This window comes from Tachysurus vachellii, chromosome 11, assembly GCF_030014155.1.
Source record: "Tachysurus vachellii isolate PV-2020 chromosome 11, HZAU_Pvac_v1, whole genome shotgun sequence".
Lineage (NCBI taxonomy): Eukaryota > Metazoa > Chordata > Actinopteri > Siluriformes > Bagridae > Tachysurus > Tachysurus vachellii.
This window is the reverse complement of record NC_083470.1, coordinates 21826288-21848001: the sequence shown is the minus strand read 5'-3', so window position 1 is coordinate 21848001 and position 21714 is coordinate 21826288. Positions and strand designations below refer to the sequence as shown.

General features: G+C 38.1%; 1 protein-coding gene across 1 annotated transcript; it reads right to left on the bottom strand.

The window, feature by feature from the left end:
- Positions 1 to 945: 945 nt before the first annotated feature.
- cacna1fa (calcium channel, voltage-dependent, L type, alpha 1F subunit a) lies at positions 946 to 21696 on the bottom strand. Its single transcript, XM_060881792.1, has 48 exons — positions 21617 to 21696; positions 20159 to 20382; positions 19517 to 19621; positions 19089 to 19228; positions 18815 to 18957; positions 18533 to 18685; positions 17823 to 18019; positions 17202 to 17305; positions 16906 to 17048; positions 16118 to 16183; positions 15933 to 15999; positions 15799 to 15825; positions 15432 to 15592; positions 15080 to 15305; positions 14665 to 14872; positions 13889 to 14009; positions 13624 to 13693; positions 13437 to 13497; positions 13261 to 13318; positions 12879 to 12975; positions 12525 to 12654; positions 12249 to 12308; positions 11969 to 12075; positions 11668 to 11755; positions 11359 to 11466; positions 11222 to 11274; positions 10990 to 11136; positions 9738 to 9939; positions 9451 to 9609; positions 9176 to 9286; positions 8734 to 8817; positions 8484 to 8504; positions 8081 to 8215; positions 7922 to 7987; positions 7725 to 7816; positions 7461 to 7620; positions 7250 to 7377; positions 7045 to 7141; positions 6630 to 6732; positions 6343 to 6444; positions 6042 to 6166; positions 5626 to 5742; positions 4946 to 5226; positions 3707 to 3868; positions 2538 to 3070; positions 2333 to 2445; positions 1553 to 1870; positions 946 to 1382 (listed from the first exon to the last, which is right to left on the bottom strand). Exons 1-48 carry the CDS (start codon positions 21633 to 21635, stop codon positions 1173 to 1175), a joined length of 6402 nt encoding a protein of 2133 aa, XP_060737775.1. The 5' UTR covers positions 21636 to 21696; the 3' UTR covers positions 946 to 1172.
- Positions 21697 to 21714: the final 18 nt, after the last annotated feature.

The window sequence follows — 21714 nt, the reverse complement described above, 5'->3', positions numbered from 1 at the left end:
GTTATTTGGTTTCAGATCGACATCCAAAACAATGGGACAATTATGAATTGCTATTTTGAATTCACTAAAAAATATAATTTTATTCAAATCCAGAAAATTAGACGGTGAGTGGAAAACACTGAAACAATTTCTGTGTTGATTAGGATGTATGTTTCGGGTCATAATTGTTAAAAGAATGATGGCCACGTCTGAACCTCTTGGCAGAGGCAACCAAGTTTGGAGTTAAAATATCCTGGAATGAATTTATGATGGCATCAATCTTCACAAGAGAGTGCTTAGAAGTGTATAATAACCACCATATACCCTATACTGGACATAAAAGAATGTTTAAGAATCAACAGAAAACATTTATTAGAGAGAGGGTTAATCTTTTAAAGGTGCCTTTAGAGGTAAAGCCAAACAACAATTAAAGGGTGTCAAATTATAATATATAATTAATAGAATAAAAGTCTCCCACACTGAGAAAATCAATAAGCATTAAAATGGAAAACGTAAAAAAGAGTACAATAATTTATTACACAAAAAACTCTCAAGTATCAGCATAATAATAAAGTTAATATCATAAGCTATAGCTCATTCTGTAACATAAAATAATGTGACATTTTAATCTATTTCTGTTTAAACTATCATTACAGTAAAAGGCTATAACTGCTTTCCTGGGCATTTCTAATACAACAGAAACAAATCCTTGTTACATATTAGACAAATAAATATAAATACCGATGGATCATTAAGATAGTTAAGAGATGTAATAGCAGATCCTTTGGTAAGGTTATTGTCAGCAGATCAGGTATTGGTCAGTAAATGAGATGTTTGTAACAAATTAAACTGTATTATGTCATATTGTCAACTAAATCGTTATTTATCTAATGCTTGGATCTTGTTTGTCAAGTATTCTTTCTAACGTTCCTATAATCATTGTTTTATTATCTCAGTTCGGCTCCATTCCGGATACAGCTGTCTGATACGGCTTCAGTCAGCAAACCAGTTTACAATCATGTAATCGTCAATATTTTGGAAAATCAGAGGTCAGTACTCTATCCTGAATCTGCAAGAATGGCACAGAGAAAGTATGCCACCTTGTCGTTTACCCATTTATACACCAAACTGCTTTTTTATCTTTCTAATAAGATACTACTATTCTATTCCATTCTCTCAAGGTAAAAAAAACCTCAGTATGAAATCACACAGTTCATTTCGTCAGACAGATCCTCCTCGAAACGACCAACTGGCTGCCCAGGTGCACCTCGACTAAGCAAGTCAGCCGCAGCAGTCTCCATCTCATCCAGGCTCATGTTGCATGCATCAGCAATCTCTCGCTTAGTAAAGTCTACAAATTTGGGGTCTTTGGCGTAGAGGCCCAAACCTTCAGATATGAGAATCTAAAGAAATAATGTCAATGTCAAGATTAAAAACATAAAACAGTATTATATTTATAGTTAGGTGAAAAGTGTAGTACAGTAAATCAAAAGCTAACTGAAGTGAGGTAACAATGTGGTGAAGTACAACATAAGCTTCCAGTTACATTGAGTGAGAGTGCAGCTGTACTGACCGACTCTACGAGGCTGTCAGCACTTCCTTTCTCCATATAGCCTGGGCCTTGTTGTGATGGCACCCTCAGAGTAGCATATGCCTGCTGTCGCTGGGACAGAGAGACACCCTGGGTTGTGTGCCACCCAGGACGGGCTGCAGCTGGCAGGCTGGTGCTGCCATTAGTGTCACTCCAAATGTTCTGAGTTCCACCTGCCTCATCCACCATGATGACGGGGGCATAGAGCAGACGACCAGCCTGCGTCCGAGTGTTCGCCCACGAGGATGACGAGGCTGCGGAGGACATGCTGCTGCGCCGAGAGTCATAATTGTTTTGTGTCTGTAAAGGGTTATTTGAAATAGCTTTTAGTTTATTATTCAGCGTGTAACAAGAAGCCCAACATAACACACTAATGTAGTGAACTCAAAAACGTGTGTAGTGCACATAAAATAAAGAATCAAGGAGAGATGAGACATTCTGAGCAAGGATATGTAGGGGAAATAAGCAAATGGTACAACTAATGACAGGACAAAATGCTATATTGTTTTGAGTGATGTTAATTCAGTGTGCAGTTACATCTTGCTATGCAAAGGCAGGTCTTTCATTCCTACTGAAGGGCGATAGATGCATTTCTGCAACAAGTCATCAATAAAGTTAGCGCTTTAAAGTGATGCATCAATGAGCAATGACTTAGCAGAAATGTTTGTCCTTGATTTGCTGCTCTGGATTTTTGTGTCCTTAGAGACAGGAGCTAAATTGTATGAAATGGATTCAATGAAAAGAAAGAAACTGAAATATTACCTGCTCTCGTGCTCTGCAGGGAGGTGAGTTCTGGTGATAAGTACCAGGGATTGGGATGTCATCGATACTGTCTTGTCTCCTCAAACACTGGATAGTGAAATTTGGCTTGCGTCCTAACACAGAGGACATTTTATTATTTCATTTTAGTGAGAACAACCATGTATGACCGTTTATTTGCAATTTGTGTTTATAAGGGCTTCTTCACCTGAAGGAGTAGGAGGAAGGAAGCGTCTTCGAGTTGCGTGTCCTTTACCGCTTTGTCTTTTGCCATTATAGCCATTGCTACTGTATCCACTAGCACTGTAACCGTTGCTGGAGTAACCGTTGCTGTTGTAACCATTGCTATGGTAACCATTTCCATTGTAGCCATTTACTGGGTATGTGCTTCCATTGTAGCCATTTACTGGGTATGTGCTTCCATTGTAGCCATTTACTGGGTATGTGCTGCCATTGTAGCTATTTACTGGGTATGTGCTGCCATTGTAGCCATTTACTGGGTATGTGCTGCCATTGTAGCCATTTGTTGGTGAAACATTTCCATTGTAGCCATTTGAATGGTAAGCGTTCCCATTGTAGCTACTAGTAGAGTAAGCATTCTCATTATTGCCATTTGCAGTGACTTTATAACCATCACTGTTAACATTCTCTGGTTGTAATGATGCTATGGTTACATTATTGTCACTGGAGATTGGAGGAGGTAACGTCTCTGTTGAGGTAGGAGCTTCCAGATGCTGCTGTCTGTTTAGGACAAAAGTGTGTTTACAGAGATTTCCACAGCAATGTTAACAAGAGAAATGCATAGAACAAATATCCCATCTTTTAAACTACAACTTCAACACACTCAGAAGATAATCTCCATAGGCATCTAATTTCAAACACTTGACTAACAGAGAGAAAAACACTCTTACTTCCTCTAAAAATTTAGTTCAGAAGCACCCTGGTCCTACTATATCAGCACAGCTAAGAATATAGCAACACTTTTGTAATATCAGCCATAAGGCGCTGATCTTAAGGTCACAGCCTACATACTCACACATCTGTGCAAAAATGACATAAAGAGGTTATTCATTTATTCTTAAAAACTATTTCAAGCAAAAAGCCCCAATCCTGAGAGACGGATGAATAATATCTATTTCAGTCAAATTTTTCCGCCTCTCCTGTGAGTGGTTTCTATTCATTACATGCTGGTAAAAACCTCTTTTTAAACAGCTTTAAACAGCACTCTGAACAGTACCTTACTTAATCTTTCCAATGGAGGCTCATAATGGCTGAATACATAAGCCTCTTATAACCCCACAGTATATTTATGCCATCCTTTTTCTTTATCACTATACCCCTCTCATTCATCAGTCTCTGACTGACAGCTCTCCCCACCTGCTATGAGACACTGTGCTCTGAGTGTCTTCCTTGCCAATTTGACTCTGTTCTGTAGCACTTGTTGGTCTTCCTTCTGCTCCTGTCTCTGCAACTTCACCATCACCTCCTGCACTCTGCATCCTTTCATCTGGAGAAGGTGGTAACTGAGTCCTGGGTAGCCTAAAATGTAGATGTTAAATGGACACTTAAGAAATAATAAAGAACTAAAATAGTAGTTAGGAAAATGGAGGATTATCCCCTTCAGCTGCGTTTTAATCATGGTTACAAAGCTATGGAGGTAATTCAGAAGTTATAAGATGTGGAACGTTTAAAGTCTGAAATTAATGGGATCTAATTACCTTCAAAAATAATAAGAAGGTTTTACTAAGAAATTCATAAACAAGACATGACCAATCAAGACATTTGAGATGTTTAGTTAGCTGGTAGCTAGATATAGGGAATACTCTACAAAGCAGTGAACTCAAAATTTATACCCCTAAGGCTTCATAAGCACTATGCTTTTGGCAGAATGGTCCTGCTTTGTGAAATTCTGTGTGCTTTGCAATTCTTCATAACCCAACATTATTATTATACAGTATTACTGATGTACACTGAATCATTTCCATTGTATTGTGGCAAAATCTGGAGTAATCACATCTAGCAGTGTGCTGATTTCCTTACTGAGAGCCAAAAGCAAAGCAAAACAGTAATACATGTACACCTTATTGCACACATAATAGATATGCTTATGATTTTCTGCGTCTTATGTTATTTTGTGTTTATTTCACATAGTATTTATAAATAGTAGCTATCTGGCATCCTGTATGAATACAGTGTTTTTATTAATTTAACAAAGAACATAAGTTTTGTACATTAAATAAGGTGAGCAGCAGGTTTTGCTTTAAAATACAGCAAAGCTATCATGTGATGGTGCCACTGAGAGACAGAAAGTATTTGATTATTCACATGCTGTACACTACCAGTTGTTGTAACTGAAATACAAATAAAATATTTATTGATTCTGTATGCTTGCTATACATCATTATAACCTCTCAGGCAAAATCACAGATTTAAAGAAATCATCACCCAAAATTTCATGTCACTAATAATTATTAGTGACATTACATTTTCGGGTCATTTTCTTTACTTGCGAGCAAATGAAGCTTAGTAGTATGACCCAGGAGTGTCTAATTTTGAACACTAGTCTCTAATCTGAATGCAACTGCATTCCATATTTTCAGTCTATACTGTGCTTGCCTTGAGCTGGAATTTAGAGCCCTCAGTGAGCTGAGTTTGGAGTGACTGGTGGCCCACCTTCTGGGCAGAGGAGTAAGCCTGTGAGGCTGCTTAAGCACCACCTCGTTATCAGAGAATGCTGAAGTTGGTCGAGAGTCCTCCAGTGCCTCCTCTAGTCTCAGCATGTCATCAGGAGGTGGCTCGATGTTCACGCTAACCTCTTCAAACTGCAGGGGCAACGGAGTGCCCGCAGGGCTGAACATGGCTGGAGTCAGACGAGCATCACTGAAGGCACTTTCACTCTGTAGCAGTAGAAGGAGTCAGACTCTTCTTACGGTGATATCAAAGGGATATGAATTATGCAGTATATGGAGCAGACATTGTGAAACACTTTGTCCTATGTTTGGCTAAAAGTAAGTCTTTGTGTGTTTAAATGAAATTATTTAATAAACATTACAAATCATCATTTTATATGAAAGTATAAATAATAAATGGTTTGAATATAATTTGAGGCCCTGTCACATTCCCATCTGTTGCCTACGCTCCCAACTGTGCACATGCACCTGCTATCAGGATCTTGGGACATGTAGATAAACCTTGGGCTTTCTAAAAGAATATATTACTATTGCTGTTCAATTAAAAAAGGCGCATCAGTTGCTAAGAACATAAGATATGCTATATCGTTTTTAATTGCAACTTACCCTGAAGAACTCCTCCTCATCTATCATGTCACCTTCGAACAACTCCTCCTGGCCTTCCTCCATTTCCATAGCCAGCCTCATCTCTGGTGCCAAATCCTGCAGGGTCCTCAGCCCAGCCTGAGAGAGCAGCAGAGTGTAGTAAGAGCCTGACATTTACTGCTACATGCATACAAACCCATCAGCTTAAGCAACCAGTGATAGTGTGATAATTAAGAAACTGTATGTGTAGTGAAATTCAGTCTCAAGCTGTAAAGATTAGAAGCATAGTGCACTTACATATAGGCAAGTTTCTGACATTCAATGCTAGCCATAATATCCAACACTAGGATCCCAGGGAATTAGAGCGCACCAAATTAGTCAACTCAGCTTCAAACAACAAACACACAAGACCCAGTAGACATAAGCTAACTGTGCACCTGAAGGGAAGCTGACTTATCCTTGCCCTTCTTCTTCTTCTCTTTTTCTTTCCTCTTTCGGTACTTCTTGAAGTAATCCTGAATGAGGAAACTTGCATAGAACTTTCCTGCAGTCACCTCCTCTCCTAGAGAAAATTACATAATGCAGACTAATATTAGGTAATGTGAAGATACGCAACACCACATGTTAAACACATGTAATGTATTTTTATAGCATTCTATAAACCACTACAATTAGACTGTAAGAGGCTTTGAAATGTGGTGAAGATGGAGCCATCTAGTATGTAATGTAGTTCAGTACCTGCAGGCGGTGGTATAACCTCATCGAGGAGCTTAGGCTTGGTACGCTTCCAGATCTTTTTAATAATGGCTCTCAATTCTTCATTCTCCTTGTCAATTGGCCCTGGGGATTGGCAATGTTTAAAGCAATTCTAGAATTCAATTACTCAGGCAAAAATATTAATAGCAAAATTATTTATTTGTAGCTGTGCTTTGTTTTTGCGCATGGACACTGAAACAGGTTGTGTCTTAAAGGAGGTTTTGCAAGAGTATAGATTAATTACTATTATTTGTGCTGTGCATGCAGACCTTCAGTTTTAATCTTGAGTGAGGACCTGACAAGAGCAAACAGGGTCGCGTTGAAGGACACAGTACCATCAGGATGAAGTGGTACATTCATAGTAACCAGCCTCTACGGGAATTAAGTGATGGAGAGAGAGAGAGAAAGAGAGAGAAAGAGAGAGAGAGAGAGAGAGAGAATTGGAGTAATTGGATTGCTGAGTTAAGTGGAGCACCATGTGTTAAATACTGCTGACTGACTGAGTGTGTCAGCTGCTTGCTTGTTCTCTGAGACAACCACATTGTTGCATGCATCAAGGTTTCTTCAGCCATGCTTATTAAAATAAATTGATGACACTTGACTGTCTTTGAACTTATTAATATCAGTATAATTTGTAATACACTATGCAGTATTTCTATACTGTGTTTATGTAGTATTGCTTACCCTACAGGCCACCCGATGAGGACAGAGTTTGCCGAAACCAAGAGGAGGCTGAATTCGGCGCAACATGGTCACAACCTCTAAGTGCTTTATTCTTCCCCTGTGGCAACATTTTTTTAAGTATAATACGCTGTTCCAGTCCATAACATTTTTAGATTTTAGATTTTTTCTAGATTTTTACATGGACTATAAAAAAGGTTTCTCTTACGTTGCTTCAGGATCATAATCTGACCACACTCTCTTAAATTCATCCAGATGGTGAGTGCCCAGCACAGTCCAATCCCTGGTCAGATACTCAAAGTTGTCCATGATGACAGCAATGAACAGGTTTATGATCTGAAATGGTAAAAAAAAACAAGGACAAGTTATCATTGCTCTTTTGCTCCGTCTGTATCTCCATATTCTCTTTTTTTTCTTACCAGGAAAGCACAAAGAGCAAAGAAACTGATGAAATACAGGTAGGACAGATTGCTGCCACAGCTGTACTCCTCCCCTGGCTCATAATCTGACTCAGGGTCACACCGTCGGCCTGGCAATGCTGCCAGCATTATCTCCTGCCATTGCTCTCCTGTTGCACATCTAAAGTAAAAAAGAACAGGCAGTTTGTTAGTCACTACAGAAAAAGGTGTATACAGTCCCAGAGTTAAGCAGCAGATTTATAAAATACTGCACAGTGCTCATACCTGAAGAGCAGTAGCACTGCCATGAAAAAGGTCTGGAAGTTGTTGTTACGATTGAGCTCTGTGTCGTCATCTATAGCAATCTTCCCAAATGTCTGTTAACAAGGCAGAGGAGAAGAAATATTCAGGTAGAAAACACATCAGGTGGACTATATGCAGAATGCATGAAGGGAAAGAGGAAGTATTAAACATTAGTCTACCTGCATCCCAATTACACCGTAAATGAAAAAGATCATAGCGATAAGTAGGCCGACGTACGGCAAAGCCTGAGGAAAAGCGAGTAAACGTTATAAATGACATCAGTAGACCATTTTTAAGTCATATCTGTAACTAGTAATGTGTGAAAATTCAGGACAGACCTGTAAGGATTTAACAAAAGTCCAGAGAAGCGTACGAATGCCCTCCCCTTTGCTCAGTAGCTTGACCAATCGCATGACGCGGAAGAGCCGAAAGAAAGTGATGGACACCTTGGAGTTTTCCCCATCCCCCTTCCCCTGTAAAAGATACACATTTTGTATTTCACAAATAAGTCACTTGTACGTTATATATTTGTTGCTATCTATGCACCTATGTCATCTTATAACATATTGCAACCTCTTTTGATTATGTTATGTGCTAACACGATAAGAAATGATGTCTTTAACATTACTTTCCTTATCATTAATATAATAACACAAGTATAACACAAGCACAAGCATAATTAACATGATTTTACACTTTTACAGTTTTACATTTTACATAGAAACTAGTCACTTAACATACCTCTCCATGGCCTCCACCACCCTGAAAGAGCACAAGAAGATTCCAGGAATATAACAAAAATAAATAAATAAAGATAGAAAAATTTAAAACAGAACACAAAAGAATAAACATTGTGAACACAAATTTCTGTGTGTAGCGAAGAGGTAAAAGTAGACCTGGGATTCAAGGTATGATTTTTATATTAATATCAAATGCTGTGATATATATGATTTATAAGTAATCTTGTCAGTGACAAAAATCAAATACTTACACTAAACTCTGCAATCATGATGTCAACCAAACTTCCCACCACTATCAGGGCATCAAAAGAATTCCAAGCATCTATAAAATAGTGCTATGGAGAGAAAGAGTGAGAAAGAGTTTATAAACAATCAAACGCTGCATTTCTAGCACTAAAAAATAAACCTTGGGATGCCATTACTGGTATCTCAAGTGTTTAAGGCTCTGGGTTGTTAATATTGAAGATTAGGGTTCAAGTTTCAGTGCTGACCAGCTGTCACTGCTGGGCCCCTGAGCAAGGCCCTTAACGCTCTCTGCTGTATCATTGCTGACCCTGTGCTCTGACCCCAACTTCCAAAGTTGGTATATGAGAAGAAAGGGTTTCACTTTGCTGTAATGTATATGTGGCAATAATAAAGCCGTTTTCTTAAACTGGTAATTCAAAATCTTTGCAAGTGTTTGATGTGTCTTACGTATGGCCGTAGAGCGAGCAGTTTGATGATCATCTCAATGGTAAAAAGTGTGGTGAAGATCATGTTCAAGATGTCCATGACAAAGTTGAAGAGCTTCGACTGCTCATAGTGCTGAGGGTAGAAAAAAGGTAAAGGGTTTGTATGGAAAGGAAACAGAGCAAAAAGTGTGTACTGGTGTCTATGTTGGGACATGTATTGACACATCAATACAGTATAAACATGAGAAGAATGATGATACTGCTAAATAATACTGTGGACAAGACTGTGATGCACACCTGTACAGCTAGCGTGAGTGTATTGAGCAGAATGAGAACAAACATGATATATTCAAACTGAGAAGAGTTGATGATCCTCCAGAACTTTAACTGCGATGGGTTTTTAGGAATGTAGATCTTTATAGGTTGCGCTTTTAGAGCATAATATACACACTGCCTCTGAAGAGAGAAAAAGCAGAGTAATACAGAGAAATGTGGTAAAATTAGACCTTTTAGAGTTTTTATTATATATCCTAAATAATAATTAACATTTTAGACTTCATGAGATTATTTTTGTTCATACTGACTTGATTTTTGTTCAGCTCGCAGTTTTTGAACTCGACCTCCCCTTGCTCGCGGAACGTGATGATGACGAAGCCCACAAAGATGTTCATCATGAAGAAGGCAATGATGATGATGTAGATGACAAAAAAGATTGATATCTCCACACGACAGTTGTAGATGGGGCCTCTATTCTCAGCATTAGCATCGATGGCTTTATATAAAACCCTGGAGTTAATTACATTCATTTTACAATATTAAAAAAGCACATATAGGTCATATAAACACATATTTAAGGTTGTAACTTTTGGCTGTATAAGCAAATAATGCATGCGCTTTATATTTTGTGTATAAAGCTTTAAGCTGCTTAAAGCCCTGGTTCTGTCAAAGTCCTGTATATCGTCACTGTCGGGCGGAATCCTCGTATCTCCAAAACCATTATTTTTCAAGAAATGAAAAAAAAAAGCCGTATTTTTTTTGAGTTATTAAACATTGTATCGTTAAAGTTGTTATTATACCTTATATTGCTATCATACTGTTGTGTATCAACATTAACACAACATTTTCCCAAAGTCACGTTTTATTGGAGATACAGGCTTTATGACTTGGGAGCAGGGAGATACGAGATTATGCTGTCATTGATAAGAATGGTACAGACAGAGACGTCGCTGCTGCCAGCAGTGTTAAGAGATTTGTGCTCAAGCTATTTTCAAGGCTTTAGATTGGTTAATAACTTGTAAAAATAACAGGCCCACGTGGGGACTGACCAATAGCATCGATATGTGAAAAAATATGAAATTGACAAAATTTGGACATAGGAGGTTTCCGCCCGACAGCGACGATATGTTACAATAATTACAATAATCTATAATCATATTCATTCACAATGCACTGAGTATTCATTTATGTAACTGAAACATATATATATATATATATATATATATATATATATATATATATATATATATATATATATATATATATATATAATATTGTCAACATATTTACTTATACAAACCACAGTATTTCTAAGATATGTGAAACTGCTCATCACTATGTTGTGTTTATTCTCATGTGCGAACGGCATTATTAATTTGGATATTCCAAAAATAAATATATCACCAATATATTGTACAATATATTTTAATAAAAAAAAAATACTTTAAATATTTAACCATCCTTAATGTTATTGTCGCACTTTTCTTTTTTATTATTGCCAGAACCAATGCTTCAAATGGTCAGAAGGTTAAACATATAATAAATGGTATATAAACTCACTGTGGCCAGCCCTCAAACGTAGAGACAGTGAAAAGCGTCAACATGCCCATCAGCACGTTATCGAAGTTAAAATCACTGTTCACCCAATACCTCTCCTTCACCATTGGGTGATTCATATCTCCATCCTTATACACCACAAAGGTGCCTCTGGATAAAAGACACAAATTTTCATCACACTACTGAAGTGCACTATCATACTAAAATTTGTGAGCTAAGAAGAACACGTGCATACTTGCATTCCTCTGGTGTGTGTTTGGCCTCATCTATGCATCTATAAAATCGTCCCTGGAAGAGGAAACGACAACCATATGAGACCCAAAAGTGCATTAAAGGTTTAGTGAAAGAGTGCTTAAGCATAAGTAATGTTACCTTAAAGAGCTGCACTCCAATGCACGCAAACATGAACTGCAGGAGTGTAGTGACAATGAGGATGTTGCCAATGGTGCGGATGGCCACAAACACACACTGGATCACACTCTGGAGACACAAATTGGGACTCAGAAAGCACCCTAGAAAATCACCACTTGTACTTTATCATAATACGCAAAAACATAGCGACACATGTCTTGATGATTAATAGAATTGAAGTCTTTGGATGCTGATCCCTGTAGATAAGAATAAGAAGGTTGAAGAATACACAGGACTAAATGGTCAGTCAACTGTGAGTATACAGTATACCTTAAGTCCCTTTGCTCGGTTGATGGCTCTGAGAGGTCTGAGCACTCGCAGTACTCTCAAAATCTTTACCACAGAGATGGCACTTGAACTAAAGAAATAAAATACAAAGAGTAAAAAATACAAAAAGTCAGAATGGACAGTTGATTTAGTAAAATGGATAACGAATGGATTAATAGATGAATGAATTTATAATATGATTGATTGGTTAGCATAAGCAGCGCTTATGATCAACAGCTGTTAACGCTTAAAGAATCTATAAGCTAATCGGTGTATAGGTGGAGGATCAAGGTGTCACACTTACTGCAGAAAGAAAGATGTGAGAGACACACTGACAACCAGCAGATCCAAGAGATTGAAAGCATTTCTGCAGAAGGAGCCTTGATGTAGGAAAGCACCGTACACTGTCATCTATGTGCAAAACAAAAATCACACTTAACACACTGATAATGATGTACTGACATTTTTCACACTGTGTAAGTAATCTATCATTGACATAGCATGACCAATATTTAAAACTTATGGGGAGACTTAAAAGTCATTCTCAGACAAAATAATGGACAGTGATTAGTGAACATGTTTACCTTTAATATTATCTCAATGGTGAAGACCGTGGTGAAGACATAATCAGCATAGCCAAGCATCTAGGGGTTAAAGGAAGTATTGTAAACTGTTTTTATTAGTGTTTTCCTGGAAGACCACAGTGTCTTAAACACGCACACCTAAGCCCAAACAGAAAAATTGGACTATACTGATATAAAATAAGTTATAAACAATGCTTAAATTGAAAACCAAATTATCAATTTAAGATTTCCGTCATCTGAAATAGCAACAAATGCTGTACAAACAGGCTAACTTACAATGTTCCGAACTGAATGAGTTTTTATTGGGTCCTCAGCAGCCAGCGAGAAACTACTAAGGATGATGAAGAGGAGGATGAAGTTGGTAAAGTAAGGATTGTAAATGAGGTTGTGACAAGCGACTCTGAGGCTGGACAGACAGAGGAATGGGAAAAGAATGTCAGTGATATAAATGTGGTTTTGACCAAACAAATAATGTTGAGAAGGAATACAATGTAGGCATGAATCCTGAAATGTTATTTGGGCCTTGAGACCATGAAAGGACTCCACAGAGGCTCACTGGCACACACAATACTTATTATTTGCTATAGTAAATACTGCATATTTATTGCACATTAAACTTAGATTACGCACCAGTTTTTCTTGCCTAGAATAAAGAAAGAGCTCCCATCAGGAATTGGGACAATTTTTTCTTTGGGATGAAAACTTTCCACTTTCATTGGCACAGCACCTTAAGAACACAAAGTAAATCTTAAATTGTTTTAAATCCCTTATCATGTTTAGCCATACTAGAATACGCCATATTTAAATGCTAACAAAAAAAATGTAATTAATTAATTAAATAAATAAATAAAAAGCATAATTAACTTACAGTATATTCGCTATATAAAATGTGTTAGATTCAATTCTTGTTTCAATTATTATTCTTTATATGGAAAGCTGTATTATTTGTATTATTTTACAATATTCATAATCATTATCATTATTTTATTTGACTCAAAGATAAAATGTTTACCTTCAAGACCTTCAATTGCTCTCAGCTCTTCACTTTCCTCCCAGTCATCTGTGTCATTCTGGGGGGAAAAATACAAGCAAAGTTACAAACATAATGAGAGAGTATGAGAAGATGAAAAGACAAAGAAAAGTAAAAGAAAAAGAGAGAATGATTTAACAAAAAATGAGAAGCCTTACTCCGGTTTCATCATCTTCCCTGTCTTCATCATCTTCCCACTCTTCCTCCTCTGGTTTTTCTCTTTAAAACACATCAACTTGTTAAAGCGAAATGCTAAATAAATAACGCGGACCAGAAATCACTTCTTCAAGCGGCATGAAGAGAGATTTATATACTGATTTATTCTAAATTTGTGAAGGCACTTACTCTTTTTTCTTTTTGCCATTTCCAGCTAAGTTATCTACAGCAATAGCCAAGAAGACGTTCAACAGGATGTCTGAGCACAAGTGGATGTTAAGGGTAGAATATAAAAACTAGCAAGGAATAATCAGTTATCTCTAAAAAAAAAAAAAAGTCCAAGGAAAATAAATAAAATAAAAGCCCTACGAATCAATTTTTAATAACAGGAACTAAATAAGAGTGTAAAATAATGTGATATAGAGCTGAATAGAGAAGACTGGTAAAAGGATACAGTTACCGCAGACAAAAAGAATGACAAAGTAGATACAAACGATCATGTTGGGGAAAACGGGTCCTCCGTATGCCATGATGCCATCATACATAACTGAGTTCCAGTCCTCTCCAGTAAGAATCTACAGTGAGAGAGTTCCTCTTGTTTTTTTTTTTTGTTTGTTTCATTCAAAAACTGCATTTTCATCACTTCACAAAATCCTAAATTCATGTATTGCATTCATGGTTATTGCACTAAATCAGCATTATTGTCAGGGATAATTACTGTTTAAAAACCACACAAAGGTATAGAGTAAGAGTAGCATAAGTGATCTGTCAGTTCCGCACTGCTTCTGACTTAATAGCATAAGAAATAGAAATATCATTTAAGAAATAGCATATATCGTATTAGTATGAGTATTACATTGAACAGTTACTGTATTACAGGGCAGGATTTGCACTTGCAGTTGTAGACTCCATAAAAAACACGTGCCCAGACTAATACAGCATCTACAAAGGCTAGGAATCACAAATACAGCTGAAACTCTCAGTTTGGTTTCAGCAAAATGATAAGAATAGATTCACGAACACTAGATTGTGTGATAGAAATTAGTTTTTAAGAATTTCTTAATTTCTTCATTTCTTCATTCAAGCTTGTAAGTGAAATGAAATGGAGATGCGTAGCAGAACTTATGGCATTACTGTATATAGAAATGTTGGATAAAATAGAAGCCTGAAATCTGTTCTGCTTGCTGTAACTGGGTATAAAGACAACAATCTAGCAACAGAGATGGTTACCTGGAAACAAGTGAGCAAAGCAGAAGGAAAGGTGTCGAATGTGCTTCTCTTCATCTGGGTTTCATCAAAGTTGAACTTTCCACCAAACAGCTGCATGCCCAGAAGGGCAAAGATGATGAGGAAGAGGAAAAGTAGCAGCAGCAGGGAACAAATGGCTTTCATCGAGTTTAGCAGGGAGGTGACCAGATCTGAGAGAGCAGCCCAGTGACTGAGAGAATAAGAGAAATTGAATTGAATTGAGAAATATAATGAACAATAAACTACTCGACACACTAACTACACTTGTCAGGCAAAGCGATATACACACAGTACCTTGTATTCAGTTAACAATATGGGTATATTGGGTTGAAATACTATGCATTTAAACCCTTCACATGTTCTGAGCAGAAACAATATTTATTCACAGATAACTCACCGGGTAACTTTGAAAATGCGGAGGAGACGGACACAGCGCAGCACAGATATACCAATACGTGGGATCACATCCAGCTCCACAAGTACAGTCTCGAGTATCCCACCACATACCACAAAGCAGTCAAACCGATTAAAGAGAGCTATAAAGTAGACCTGAAAACCAAAGCTGTACATCTTCATTAGCATCTCCAGGGTGAACAGGGCCAGCAGGATCTTGTTGGCTCGTTCTGAGATGGAAAGCAAAAACAACCCGTTTGAGAATCACAACCTCAAATAATCTAGCCTGATAAAAGTAATCGATTTTGTCATCACAAATGTATACTAATAAATAAAGCAGAGCCTAACAGTATCACCTTGTATATCAGTGAGCCACTGAGGCTGTCCATAATGCTCCGAGGCACTGGCTGCTGTGTTGAGGAAGACCAGCAGCAACACCAACCAGTAGAAGTTAGTGGACTTCACGGCTACACGGCAGTTCTTCCTTAGAACTAAATTTAAATGGTAGAGCTGCTCACTGCACAGAAACCAGAGGAGATAATATGGTCAGTAAAAGAAAATCAAAAAATGGATCAAGAATAGCTTAAAATATGTTAACATGCATTGTGCTTTGTTATTAATTTTACTGCAAAAAGACTTTAGTTCTCATATTTACACCTTATGTAGATTTTTTTAAGTTTTTAAAGTCTCTAACTGAAATACTTTTTTTTTGTTTTGACTTACCAGAAGCTTATTGTCAGCAGTTTGGCCCTGGGATTTAAAAATAAGAAATGATTTGATCAGATCTACTGTAGTTAATCAGTAACAGGAACATTTAAACAATGTGAATGATATGAAATATGATTCTAAAACAGTACTGTATAGCGGCACAGCAGCCATTATCATCGTCTAGGAAAGCCTCGAACTCCGAGTCCGAATCTGATTCTGTAAAAAAGATTGTAACCAATGTACCCATTTAAAACAAGACATGCGGAAGTCCTTATGGTATTACAATTTAGAAACATAAAAGTTTCATTTTTAAAATGAAAAGCTTTCATAATACCTCCATCTTCACTGTGTTTATACCAGCCATATTTCTTCATCATCTTTTTCTTTGCCACCACCGCACCTTACAAAAGACAACAGAACAAAGCTAGGCATGTGTGTGCGCGTGTGTGTGTGCGTGCATACATTATATGAGCATAATATCAACTACTGTATCAGAATCTGCATCAGTATCTGTTTATTCATTCATTCATTCATTTTCTACCGCTTATCCGAACTACCTCGGGTCACGGGGAGCCTGTGCCTATCTCAGGCGTCATCGGGCATCAAGGCAGGATACACCCTGGACGGAGTGCCAACCCATCGCAGGGCACACACACACACACACTCATTCACACACTACGGACAATTTTCCAGAGATGCCAATCAACCTACCATGCATGTCTTTGGACTGGGGGAGGAAACTGGAGTACCCGGAGGAAACCCCCAAGGCACGGGGAGAACATGCAAACTCCACACACACAAGGCGGAGGTGGGAATCGAACCCCCAACCCTGGAGGTGTGAGGCGACGTGCTAACCACTAAATCACCGTGCCCCCCAGTATCTGTTTAGTGTTTCAAATATTTGTGTGTGTTAAACCTGAAATGGGACAGTGTGCAGTAAAATGTGAAGCAGAATAAGATCTGCCTCAAATATTGTAAAAGGAATTTATTTGGTTGCGTTTTCGAAATGTATGCTAATTTTATCCCAACAAGAACCTGAACAGGCAGTGATGAACGACTGAATTAAACCCCTTTAATGTTAGTGTGTATGAACGCTTTAGGTGGACACTTTTAGTGCCTCACGTTTATTGCCATCTTCATCCATATCCTCAGCCTCGATGAGCCAGTCCATGTAGCCCACCATGTCTTCTTCCATCTGCTGTTTCTCCTGAGCCTTTTGAAGTTCACCACGACAAACAGCCTTCTCTCTTTCCTTAGAGAACTCACTGAGCGCACATGCACACAAACACACATACATGTCCAAAGAATTTACTCTACATGTATGGAAAAAAAATCTTAATTCATTTAAATACCGTTTGAGTAGACCAATTTACTGCACCAAACATAACACAAGCGCTCTTAATGTTGAATGCTCTTACCCGCTCAAAACTCCCAGAACAAGATTTAGAACAAAAAAGGAGCCAAAAATGACTAGAGACACAAAATAAATCCAGGGCAGCTCAAATCCAATCGCATCATTCATCTGAAGGAGGGCACATGGAAAAAAAGAGAATGTAAAAAAATGGGTTAAAATGTAATATATATTTAAAAAAATAATCTGGATCGATTATTTTGTACCTTACTCTCATTCTTACTATTATATTTACAGTATAATGTATAAGAGAAAAAAAAACAGCTGCTAATCTATTGCATACATTCTGCATATGAATCTATTGTATTTGAATATTGGTATTTTTTAGTTATATTGGATATCTGCCAAGAAAAGTAAATAAAATAGGTTATGGATCTCAATTTGAATTAAAGGTGCCCAGTTCCAACAGTACAACGGAAGAATAGAATCTAAACACAATCCAGGGATTTTGCTCCTGAGACACTTCGATCAAATAATTAGATAAATACCAAATAAAACATTTTGCCTCAGAGGAATAAAATCTGACATATTTTTAGTATAACCTCTAATCCCTCTAACTGACACAAACATAGCATATAGAGACAGGTTATATAGGTTACAGGTGCTAAATAAAATGGATGGTAAATACCCAGTACAAAACATCAGTCCATCCCTCCATAGTAATGCACTGGAAAACAGTAAGCATAGCAAAGAAGATGTTGTCGAAGTTTGTGATGCCACCATTAGGGCCTTCCCAGCCTCCCATGCACTCAGTATTGTTACCCACACAGAAACGGCCATTACCGGCAAATGCACAGGGTGTCGGGTCGTCCTCCACATAAAGGTCTGCGGGGTCACAGCAGAACATGTCATAGAGATTACGTCTTCAAACTTAATTAGGGCCCTTTAAAGACATGACTATGTAGGTACTTCTATATTCTATACTATATTACTATGCATACAAATATCCAGATAGGGAGACACCAATCTAATCACAGGTATCTACTCTTTTATCTGTTCTGTCCTATGAACCTGAACATCATGTTGACTCATAAACACAACTTCTATAAGCACAGATTGTCTCGCATATCTTTCATAAGGAATCTTGCAGAGCTGTCAGTATTGGAACAGTATCACATATAGATCAATTCTCAGAGAACCAATTTCAGTATAGTATCAAAAGATTTTAGATGTGTGTTATTTAAATGCTAATATATTTATATACTTCAATTTTATTTAAACTATTTAGGTAAATAAATAAGAAAAAGACGATATGAAGACATGTGTATCATTTGAATGTGTGTGTGTGTGTGTGTGTGTGTGTGTGTGTGTGTGTGTGTGTGTGTGTGTTTTTACTACCTGTCCCAACATAGTAGCATGTCTTGTGCATTCTGCCAATGAAAAGCTCCAGGCCAATAATCGCATAAATGATTATGACAAACATGACCAGCAGCCCAATATGAAACAGAGGCACCATGGCCTTCATGATGGAGTTCAGCACAATCTGTAGACCTACACACGTACAATTATTATAAACCCTTTTTATTACCAAATACAGATTTGCACACAAACATACAAATATGTACATGAACAATGCAATCACTACTAGAAAGACACACACACTCACATACACACACTTACTGGGCACGCCAGAGACTAAGCGTAGAGGACGGAGCACTCTGAAAGCTCTGAGAGCTTTGACATCCAGGCCTCCTGGTTTCCCGGATGCATGATGGGCATCTCCGGTTTTTGGTTCCCCCATCTCTGCTACAACACTAAAGAGCCTGCACATGCACACACAGAAATAACCCATTTGCCAGTCATCAGTATTTACCTTCTCTTTGCCAAATATAAATGGCCACATGTGTACACAGAAAACCAATATTAAACACTTTATCTATGAAATTGCACAAACCCGACAATGACAATGATGAAATCCAACAAGTTCCAGCCACTGCGGATGTAGGCACTGGGGTGCATAACCAGACCATAGGCCAGGATCTTTGTGAAGGTTTCAATGGTGAAAATAACCAGAAAGATGTATTCCACTTGTTCCTAATAAAAAGAGTAGAAAGAAAGAGAGAGTAGATATGTGGAAATGGAAAAATCTCTGTAGTTTAGCACATTTGATCACGTCTAATTTGTATACGGTAAACTGCATTAACTGATAAGCTACCAGTTTTCACCCTTGAGACTTTACAGGTATTGACTAGGTCAACAGGTCAAGAAGCTAATTGAGCTCAGCGTTTGTGCTGTATGGTAAAGTAGGTGAAGGGAGAGGGTGCGTTTCATATAAAATACAAGACAAGGACAATAAGATCATCAATAAACGTTGTTGTTTACCAGATTGTGATTGGTAGCATTGGAATCATCTTCAGGGAATGGTCGTGACACACCAAGGGCTACACAGTTAGCAATGATGGCTAGCAAGATGAATATATCAAAGGGCTTAAAGAACAGAGGTTAAAGGCCACATCATTAGACACTGGTATTTGGACAGAATACGTATCCACGTAAATCCTACTATTATTTATTTATTTATTTAAAATATTTTCCCTATTTTTGTCTTGGAAACTCCCACTTGCCCACTAACTCTCCGCTATCTCACCAAAACTATGAAACCAACTTTAACATATTTTCAAACGCCTTTTCAAAAAGAGTTCAAGAAAAAACTACCAATGCTATCAGGTTTCTTTCACATAAATGAGCTCACAGATACCCATGATTGGGTAGTGTCACAACTATGATCTCTTGACACTTGGCTACAGATAGCTGTGGGATTTTGAAGAACTGAACTCACTTCTTCTGATGATCTGTTGTGCCACTTAAAAGCCAAGAGGCATTTTACCATTATTAATCAGTTGAGGTAAGGTTATGGCATTTAGCTTAAGAGCTCTAGGAGGACAGGGTATCACATAATAATTACCAGAATAATATAGGTTTGTTGGAATACACACGAACACACACGCGCACACACACAGACACACACATAGCTGCCGAAGGATATTTCCACTCTACAAGCGCTAGGGCAGCCATGCGAATAGGGTTGCTCAGTGTAAGGCAGCACAAAGCTCTTGGTGCTCGGAGTTTGGACTTGTTGGCTTGCATCTGCTTCTTGGCTCCTCCGGTCCTCCTGCGTGCCCCAGCAGAATTTGTTGAGTTGAGGGTGTCCGACCTCTGGACTTCTGCGCCGCCCCCCGTAGCGCCATCTGTGGAAAAATCATATAAATTTAAATGTTAAACTTAATGCCATTAAACAACATAAAATTGTGATTATTAGCTGTTCAGCTCTAAAAGCTTTTTCTAACAGGAATATTATGCATGAAGCTCAAATTTTCAAATAAACTTGGAAGATGTTTATAATATCATATTACAGAATTCTGTATAACAGAATTCCATGAAATATCTTAAGGTATTTTGATCCAAAAGTGGTATAATTTGACAGTTTTTTATTCACATATACCTGCCCTTGTTCTTAAGACAATACCCACAATGCAGAGGGTTTTGGGGTCTATTTACTGTTTAGAACCCACCTGAGGAATTGAGATAATTATTTGCATGGACGAGTATTAAAAATTATGTAAGTTAACAGTTACCAAATCTCTAAACACATATGAATCTCTAAACACTCTTCACCACAACTGTAATCAAAACGTTGTTGGACAAACAGTGTTTATTGCTCCAGTATGGTTCCACAGGCTTGGAAGGGCTCCCTGAAGCTGTTGTGGTGGAACATGATCCAATACCTTACTAAAACATATAATGTCAGTCCCATTTTTGTCTCTGGAATGTGGACCTCAAAAAATAAATAATAAATAAAAATAAAAATGGCATTATATCTTAACCAGGACCCTTCTGTTGTTGAGTTTTTACACACACTTGATTTTTCACACTCTCTCTCTCTCTCTCTCTCTCTCACACACACACACACACACACACACACAGACACCCACCCACCCAGACACACACAGACACACACACACACACACACACAGACACACACATACAGACACACACAGATACAAACACACAGAGACACACACACACACAGACGCACGCACGCACACAGACAGACACCCACACACACACACACACACAGACACACACACACATACAGACACACACAGACACAAACACAGAGACACACACATACAGACACACACAGATACAAACACACAGAGACACACACGCACACAGACACAGACACCCACACACACACACACACAGACACACACACACACAGACGCACACACACACACACACAGACACACCCACCCACCCAGACACACACAGACACACACAGACACACACACACACACACACACACACACAGAGAGACACACACATACAGACACACACAGATACAAACACACAGAGACACACACACACACAGACGCACACAGACACAGACACCCACACACACACACACACACACACACTCACCTTTAGGCACCACGTCCATTTCCTCTCTTCGGTCACGAGAAATATTTCCACAATCACCTGTTAGCTGAGCAGCCTGGAAATCTTTTATCCTCTTCTTT